The sequence below is a fragment of the Drosophila teissieri genome, chromosome 3L (genome assembly GCF_016746235.2).
Source record: "Drosophila teissieri strain GT53w chromosome 3L, Prin_Dtei_1.1, whole genome shotgun sequence".
NCBI classification, from domain to species: Eukaryota; Metazoa; Arthropoda; class Insecta; order Diptera; family Drosophilidae; genus Drosophila; species Drosophila teissieri.
In genome coordinates this window covers 13,132,218-13,142,090 of record NC_053031.1, presented here as the reverse complement: position 1 = coordinate 13,142,090, position 9,873 = coordinate 13,132,218, and the positions used below count along the sequence as shown (strand labels likewise).

Genomic DNA, 9,873 nt, shown 5'->3' with positions numbered 1-9,873 from the left:
TCGCTCCATCCCGCAGAATGGCTCCAGTGAAGATAAAGACCACGTGATTCTATTCCACCGGCTGCACCAAAAATAGAGAGAGCAGAGAGCGAGTGAGTACTTGAAGTTGCTCTTATTTTGATTTCCAATTTATGTCCCAATGCTCCCCCGCGCCGCCAACGAAATGATTTAATCTTTTGGAAAATAGTTTCAGTTACGCGTTGTTGCTGCGACCGTGTGTATCGGTAATCGGTTTTCAAACATTTGCAATCGATAGCAGGACACTGAGCGTGCAATGAGCGGGTCCAAGGAGAATATCATGGACTTGTCCGTGCGAGGTAAGTGCTAGAGTAAGCACCTGTCCATTGCCCCCTGTGCCCCTGGGCCACCCCCTCTCACCCACTCCGCGAAAGCACCAACAAAGGTAACACGTGCATTGGTGAGAGTGCGAATCGGTTTTGTTTGCTCTGCCTCTCACTCACACTTTGTGCGCGAAAAAGAGAAAGAGCGTAAGAGAGCAATGGGTGGGCGTGTGATAGTAAGCTTTTGCACGGTTTTATTTGTTTTTTCTCTTCTCTTCTTTGCCGTGGTTAAGCCCGCCATGTGACAAATTATTTGATTTTGTCTTCTGATTGCTGCAAATTGGTTTCTTTGATTTTCCATTTTTTTTTGCAATTTCCATTTCCATGGCGATTTTGTATTTACCTGGCGGCGGAGCCTTAAGCAAACAGTGGCTTATGTACGCACACGCAAAATTAGAGTGCTTGTATATTGCGTTTGGCCTTCAATAGAAACGTCACGAGGTACAGTGGATCGCGACTAAGAGCCACCCAAGTCAGGAGTGGGTTTCAAAGGATTTGTAGCATACTTTCCAACACCAAGAGCGGGGAACTTGAAATCTGAAGGGAAGCTTGAACCATCTTTTGAATAAACTTTTATTTTTAGCTCTTATAAATAGTCGTAAAAAGTGAAAGCTTTAATAGCCAGTGCTCGCTGTATTCCATAGCAATGAATAATTCAGAATTTACACAGCATGCTGTCATTAATTAGTAGAGTCCAGATGCCGCCTAATTGATATATTGTGGAACCACACCACCAGGAAACCCCCAATCCCCAATTCCAATCCCATTCACCTTCCCACCCCCTCCGACCACTTAGACACTCCACCGAACGACTTCCCCGAGATAAACCCGTATTTACCCACCCGATCACCTGCGATCGATATGCATAGCACTGCGACTGACCCCATTGGATCTTGAGTCGGTCGGCACTCGAGGCCTTTGATATCAGACTAATCAAGCGTTGGGGGAGCTCGATAAAACAGCGTGGATTCTTGGATTGAGCTCATTTTTCGGTTGCCATGATGGACTGCTGTCCGGAGTTGGTGAAATAGAAACGACGACGTCGTCGTCGCCAGTTGTCGCCATTCCACAATCACAATCAATTGCACTGTCATCGTTGTCGCCGGCGTTCGTTATCAGTAGGAAAGGAAAGGAAAGGAAAGACGAGGTTACCAGGCGACTATAAATATTTACCCTCATGATGATATAGTTGGGGCGCATAAAAAGTGAGTTGTGGCTGTGTGGATGGTGATTACGATGATTATGGTGTGGCTGTGGAGGCAGGGGCTAGTTTTAATTATGAGCCTTTACGACAAAGTCACACAGTTGCCATCCATCGCTCACGTTTAAAGAAGACTTCCTGAAAAGACGTACAAATATGTAATAAAGAACCCTCTTGTTCTCGAATCTTTTAGTTGTAAGACACTTCTATAGTTACTGAATGCATATCATTTGTATACCCTACAATTTAATAATTTGGTATTACTATAGATTTAATTGATTCAGATAGGGGAAGTCCAAAGTCTACATATATATATTGGTTCAAAATAAGAAACCTTGAAAATAATAATAAGTAATAATAGGGCTGAAATGCAACATCACACTTGATAGTACTACTAATCAGCACAGCTTCTGATAAGCCTGCCGTTGCACGCCCTTTTTTTCAGTGCACCTGTTGTACGCTGATACTCATCGTTTTCTAGCCACTTCTCGATCCGATCGACAAAGCTCTCATTAAAAGCTCACGAGAGCTGTGAGCCCCAACGCTCGTGTTCTCCCCACTGAACCAACTCTCACGATCTGCGTTTCGTTTGTTTTTTTTTCCGCCAGCGATCGGATCACATGGTCAGGTCGGGGATTTAGTGGCTGTCTTAGAAGCCCGAGGACCGAAGCCCCAAGTTCCATTCACTCTGCTCCCGCTGATAAGATCGCAACTCACGCTTCTGGGCGTGGAAATTTTACTGATGCAAAAAACCGAAAAAAACTTGAAAAATGACACCTAAAAACCAAAACAATCGCCATATGTCGCAGCTTGGGTGGCTCCTTATGCCAGCAGCTATTATCTGTTTTAAAACCACTTACTAATCTGTTTTCGAAATCGGGTCACAAAACACGCGACTAACCTGAACGGAAGCCTTGGCACGCGCCCCTCTTTAAGAAAAGACTCGAATAAAAAAATACATCGCGTCTGGGCAGTTTTGGAAAATTTTAAAGCAATCTGAATCAGACTTTTTTTTGTAAATTTTTTGTTGTTTTTAATTTTGGGTCGCCTGGTCTTGCAAGTGGAATCGCAAGTGGACTTGGACATTCGGTGGCGTGATGATAAAAACACATAGTATACATGTACCATACGCATGGAGCATAAAGCGATGCCAAGGCGACGTTTGATTTGAATCGATTGGGAAGCGGTACGGTGCGGTACGGTACAGTCCCCATTCAGGGGAATAGCCCCAAGATTAGATTCACCGGACATTTATTCGTCAAACGGGGTTTATCGAGTCAGTTCGATATGCTACACACTAGTCACTCACCGGTCACCTGCTATTTATAGGGGAATTTTATGACAGGCGGTGTAAATAAGTTAGGCACTCGACTCGACACTTTTACAACCCCCTAATGAGATAGCGGAATTACCAAAACATGTTTGTATACAGTTTTACAAATTAACGAAATGGAATATCTAACTAAAAATGATATTTACTCAAGCTAAGACATTATGATATGCCACTTGTACTATTTTGTTAAATCCTGATTGAAACTGGTCAGCAAATACCGCTCTTGCTAACTAATAATCCTTAGCTACCGCGGATTCGTGGACATTATTTATCTTTGAGCTCAAGAGTGCATATTAAATATTCGAAAAGTCAGCAAAAAGTGGCGTTTCCTCTACTATTCTCCTGGTTTTTTCAACTTGCTTTCCTGGCTTCTACTTATTCTTCTGCCAGCCAGCTCGTTTCCACTGGCCATTACGTCAATTTGCAATAACGAAAACCGGCGAAATCTAAACAAAACTGCAGCGCCATCAAGTGCGGTAATAAGCAGGCCATCTCGCTTGCACCCGCTGGAGCCCATTCAAATTGCGAACGCGAACTGCAAACTGCGAGCAGCAGGAGGGAGGAAGGGAGGTGGGGCTGTGGGCGGAGGGGCATTGGATTGGGGGGTGCTTTGTGGACGGAGACTGGACTGAAATGGGGGAGTCGCCGCGTCGACGGCGACTGCAAAAATTAATATTATGTCATACACATGTATTGCGGTTTGCGGTGTAATCTGCAGCAGTGTGAGTCAGTCTGTTGTACCACAGTATGTGTGTCTGTATATGTAATTAGTAACGCACTGCAAGAAATTATTACTGCAGTTTATTTCAGCTTAGATTTTATCAAATCTTTTAACCCATATTTGCTAAAGGAAGTAACTAAAAATATAAATATTAAAACTAAAAAACAATTTAAGCCACACCGTAATTTACTAAACGAGTTGCTTAGTTTGGCAAAGCTCGAAAAAAGTGAAATATCACATATTTCATAATATACCAAGCTGAATTAGCTGCCATTTTGTAACAGTGTAAACTACACCGTAGAGAGAACGATATCAATCTACACGTGTTGAAAGACGCCAACAACAAAAAGAAATCACGATCGTTCATTGCCACGCCAATAAAAGCGCCAATTTACATAGAGTATTTCGCGCAAGATAAAGAGAACGTGAGAGTCGGAAAGAGAGAGCTGGGCTTACGCACACACACTGGCACACAGCCTTACACACATGTGTGTGGCTCAATTAAAAGGCGCCATAAAGACCTACAGCAACGGTACATTTTGCGCTCTTTCGCATACAAATTGCAGGCAATCAATTTGCAACAACGACAATACATGCAATAAAAACAATAAAAACAACCGCAGACACCGCAAAACTAAAATGAAGAAGAAGCAGCAACAGCAGCTGAAGAGCAGCATTTAATGAAAATGTCCAATAAGCCAGAGAGCTTTTTATTTATGACAGCTGTGCGTGTGTGCGATATTTGTGTGTGTGTGTGAGTGCAACAAAATAAACAGAAAACTTCTGAAATTATATTGGCCATAAAATTTCATACTACATATAAAATTGCACAAAAATTGGCTCAGCAAAAACTTTATAACAATTGTGGGAGGCAGAGAAAATGGGAACGACTAACAGCTAATTTAATTCGAGTTTTTGGGACATGATATTCGCAAGGCCAAGCTCAAACGTTTGAAAAAGCTACTCAAATAACTGGTTTGGCCTAGTAACAGGTTGTAAAGCAAAATACACTGGGTTAAATACCCAATATAAAATCAATAATATTAAGTGAATCAAAATGTATAAATCGAATTTAACAGTTTCGCAAAATAGCGTACTTAAGCGCCAAAAGGTAGGCAAAAATATTTTGTTATTATTTTATAATGATTTCTCCGAAAATCGAAGTAAGTATAGTGCTTAAAGAAAGCTCCTTATTTATTATATGCTTTTAGAAACATATAGTACATATACGGAAATGTATGTATCCCCGGTTCTCGTAATGAGTAAATAAGCAATAATTCATCTTTCTTTGTTTATTAAACAAATTCATCAAACCTAAAAAAAAAGCGTTATGCGGGTGTAATAATTGATACTGTCAGTAGAATTTTCATTTACCCTAAATACATACACATATATTAATTGAAAATTGCTTATCAAAACATTAAACATTCATAGGGATTGTTGAAGGAGGCGGAGACTGGCACACGCAGGCTTAATTAGCAGCCACAACAATCAATTGCGGTACCCCCATATTTGCATCATTTCAACCCACTGTGTCAAGTGAATGGGATGGGGGGATGGGTATTCAATAAATACAGAGTGAGAGGGAAATATATGCAGCGACCGGCAAAAAGTTTAATTGAAAAGCCGACTTAAGTAACCACGTGGTGGCGCAGAATGCATTGTTTTTGGTTCTTCTTGATTCGTGGTGTACTCAGCGGATTTCTCAGTGAGTTTGTATTAAATTGCAGCTCAAGTGCCTTCTCTGTCACACGCCGCCTCCGTCTCACTCGCTCGCTTATCGCACTGTGTGAGCCCGGTTTTGTTTTTCTTTTCCTTTTCCTTTCTGTTTGTATTTGTGTTTGTTTTTGCGGTCGCCTACCGTTGGAGCTGCAAAAGTGTCAACAGATGATGAAAAATGCGCCACTTGAGAGCGGAGCCGATGAAACCGAAACTCAGCCAATGCGATTCGGTTAAACTAAGAGAAAAACTCAGGAAAAAGTAACAAATTTTAATGTTTTTAATTATTAAACAAAAACGTCTGGGTAACTCAAATTTCTAATTCATACAATTTACACATTTTTATACATTTCTTTTTACCAATCCATTTTATTTATTATGTACTGTGTTTGAAAACGCACATTTTTATTAAAAATATTTTATTGTGAAATAATAATATTTCACTTTAGAATCACCTTCTATGTGAAATGTCGCCAGTTTCAACTGCTATTACGTTCTGAATTTTTATGTACATATTTGTTTGAATTGACTACCAAATTTCTAAAGTGATTTCTTTCAGTGCACCCATTTTTTGTGCTGCTCCTCGACGATATTCGGTTTGATGTATTGGCAGGAGCAGTGACAGCGAAAGGGCAAGAGAGATTGCTAGTCCCTGTTGAAGAGTGGGTACTTGTTGTGTGTGTTGAAAAAAGGTGAACAGCGTGTGAAGTTGTGATGTTGACAGTTCCACGGACCCGATACTTTCTCCTCTAATTTCGTCGTTTTTTCCGGCTAAAACTCATTGTAAGTGACACTTGTCTGGGGTGGAAAAAGAGTGGAGTGGTTTGGGGTGGAGCTGTTCAGACATTTTCGGCTGCTCATTTACGCCCCCAACCAAGAATTTGCCGCACAGATCAATCAAAGTAACTAAGCCCATGTCTTACCCCACTCACCCCCACCACCCCCTGCAAAATCCACCCCCTCTAATGCTCCGTTAATTGACAGTTGACACTATGTCGCTGCCGCTTCCGCTGCTTCTGTCGACGTCGACGTCAACGTCATCGTTGCCCGACAGCAAATTGAAAAATTGTTGAGATTTCTCGAAATAACGTAAATGTAAAATACCTTAGTAATTACAAAGAACCAAAACAATCAAAAAAGCAAAGGTACACGGAGCAAAATTTACCAGCAGGTGCTGAGAAGAAATATTTAATTTTATTTTATTTTAACTCTCATAAGAATATGATCACGAAACAAAATAGTCAGTTATTTCAGACTCCCATATTCCTGAAAAGTTACATCAAATCGTTAAGTCATGTCCAATTTGTTTCTGTGTACTCTTCTAGCTTGCTTTCTAATTTGCCATCTCGCTCTGATTTTGTATTTATTTGTTCTTTGGCTCTGCAAAAATAAATTAAACTTTTACGAAAAATGTTCGGTTCAAGGTGAGCCTATATGAGTGTATAAATAATTTATGTGGCCGTAGTTTCTTCTCAGCCCCACCCCTTCTACACTCTATACGCTATACAGTGCCCCCACCTCCTCCGCCCCGCCCCCGCAAACGCGTCTTTTGTCTGCCAACGTCACACGCAAAATTTTAATTGAATTTACATGCCCATCGACACCCAAGAAGCAGAAATATAAGCGAAAATAGAGAAATATTCCTATCTGTTAGTTGATAACAAATTGGAGGGGCAGGAAAGAAACTAATTCAATTAACAGTTGGCCAATAAAAACGGAAAACGATTGCCCATTTAAGTGGTCAAGGGTGGGCGAGGGGGCGGCGGGCGGTGAAATGAAATAGTGTGCAATAAAAAGAGTATTGCTCAATCAAAATGGTTTCTCAGGTAGCATTATATTCGCCTTTTTATTTTGCAGACGGTCTAGGCAAAAGCCTTTTCTGGCTTTTGGGGAATTCGAGTACCCTTTAGATTGATTTATATTGCGGGCTTTTGTTTGTAAACACTCATAAATTTAAAAATCTAAATAAAATCAGCAGAAAATCCATTAAGATACAGGAGTTTTTACTTTATTTGTTTTATAAAGTTGCGTGCAGTCATTATAAAATCTTAATAAATATATTAATATATTATTCTTAAAAATATGTATTTCTTTTCCTAATACTATATATGTATGTATGTATGTATGTTTTCTTTTGTAAGTATGTTCATATCCTAGATTTTATTATAACGTCTAAAAATACAAATCGAATAAACGGGTATCTTGTAATCAAAAACTGGATTGGGCCTCCTCAACTTGAAGCTTTTCCCATGGCGTCCAAGTGCGTGAGCTGCCACTTAGGGCATTTCCTGCCCCATTTTTCCCCAGGTCCACTTCACCACCACCCCAAAAGCACATAGATACACTCCCACACTCCCATACTCCCACACACATACAGGCGCAGGACTGACAGCTTATAAATGATCATGCGTGGGTGTTTAACAGTGGCTCGCTGGGTGGCGGGAGGCGGTGGGTGGCTGAGTGGGTGGGTGGTGGTTCGGGGGGGGTGGTGCGCCCAAGTCGTGCATGCTTTGTTTGCTTTGCTTTTGTTGCTACCGTCACGTGGTATCTTCTTCTTGTTCCCTCTTTTGTTATTTTTTTTTGGCATTGAAGCTTTTGTGAGTTTGTTGATTTTTTTTTTAGCATTTTGTTTGCATTTCACGTTATTCCACTGCAGTTGAAATTATCAATATTGTTGTTGCCCTAGTTGTTTGCCCCCGGAGTCAGTTGGAAAAATGTTTGACTTGTCTTCAGGAAAGTACAATTTTCCCTCTTCCCCATTCGGCTGCTCGTTTGTCGTTCGTAAAGTGTTTCAAAGGGGCGAGAAAATTGGGCTAGGATATGACGAAATGGGTGAACTAAGAATGTGAGGTCTAGTGCCATTTTAGTGAACAAGATATACAAATAAAAAATGGTTAATAAAATAGAAACAGTTTAGGGAATAAAGAACTCTGAACATTGAGTGAATATTAGAGTCATAAATAAGACACCTTCACTTTATACATATATTTATGTATTTTGTATACCTAGCTAGGTATTCTAGAAACATCTCCTCATCAAATTATCATAATAATTGGCTCGATAAAAACTTGTATGCCACCTGCTTCACTAGACTTCTCCGTAACCCCTGTACAACAATTGGCGGGCAAAACCCCATTCCATCATAATTAATTCTATTCATCAGACTGTGTGTCCATGCAACTTGCGAGCCATTCAACCAGATAGATCAAAGTGTGCAAACAAAACGACAGCCAATGCATACGAGTACGAGTATACCAATCCTAATCCAAATCCGAAATTCACTTGTATTGAAAAAGTGCTAACAAAGGAACAACTTGAAAGATATTCTCGTAGTTTGGTGTTATTAATTCATTTGCGTGATGCTAATGAATTGCCACACAGCCGCCGAGTGTATCCAGAATCCATGTGCCATGTGCTGCTATCTTCAAATCATCTTTGGAATCACCTCTGCTTAGGAGACATTTGTCGTTTGACTAGAGAAATGCTCGAGCATCCATAGGGCTTCCAAAGTAGAAAGATAGAAAGTACTCCGGCATATCCCCTATAGCTTCCCCTAATCTTCTCGCTAGATCAACAAAGAGCACACGTACTAATTCCGTCATTCATTTGCACGTTAATTTGTACAACTTGCCGTCGTTTGCGTCGTCGTCCGTTTCTCATTTTTTGTTTCGTTCGTTTTCATTTCGTATAAATGTGCGAGATTTCAAATAGAGCAAAATGTAGTTCAGATCTCTGGGTATATACAAACAGATATACCTACTTACATATATGTACATATATGCAGCTAGCTGATAATGGGTAATCTCCATCCGAGTGTTGGCGAAGCAAATACATTGGTCTTTATAGAGTGCTCTCGCTCGGAATCAGAAGATGATCTTCCGCAGAGATCTCTCACAGGTCCATGCTAATGTCCACTAATTGGGAGAGTATCAAATTTGATTATGCTCGCCTTCGTTGCATTTTAGAGGGCATTAACTATCTGACTTCTTGTGCTGCCTGTCCAAGGCCGATCGACGATGGTTATTTTGATAAGGAAAGCATGTGTGCGTGTGTTTGTTATAAGAAATTCTTTGGTTGCCGTGTTTGCACTTTGATATGTGCTGTGCAGTATACCGATAAGGTATACCGATGGTGTGCCACTCGAAACCCCGAAATCCGAAATCCCAAATCCATTTTTCGCTGCCTGCGACATTTCAGAAAATGTCACAGCAAATAAGTTTTCACAGATACATGGATGTACAGATACAATGTATATATATGTACATATATATGCAGCGATACAATGTATATATGTATATATATATAGGAGGTGTCCGTCGTTGGTTCCTTGACAGGCTGACATCTCGTGATGGGCAACATTGTTGGAACTATTCGAACCAAGGAGAGTCATTTATATTTTTCGATCCCCAAATGCGTTCACCCACACTTTGGGATACAATTTCGCCTGGCCTTTCTTTTGTTGCACTTGCTCTGAAAATGGGGGGAGGGGACCCCTTTGGCCCCCTTTGGCCCAGGAGGGGGTCAACATAGCCTCGGTATAATTTATGAGGCCAGAACA

General features: G+C 40.7%; 1 protein-coding gene across 1 annotated transcript in view; it reads left to right on the top strand.

Moving 5' to 3' along the window:
• The first annotated feature begins 219 nt into the window (after nt 1-219).
• LOC122618206 (hepatic leukemia factor) overlaps nt 220-9,873 on the top strand; it is a 54,130-nt gene continuing 44,476 nt past the window's right edge. Inside the window, exon 1 of the mRNA XM_043794451.1 lies at nt 220-317. Coding sequence (XP_043650386.1) covers nt 275-317 — 43 coding nt within the window. The 5' untranslated portion in view covers nt 220-274. The remainder of the gene's footprint in view (nt 318-9,873) is intronic.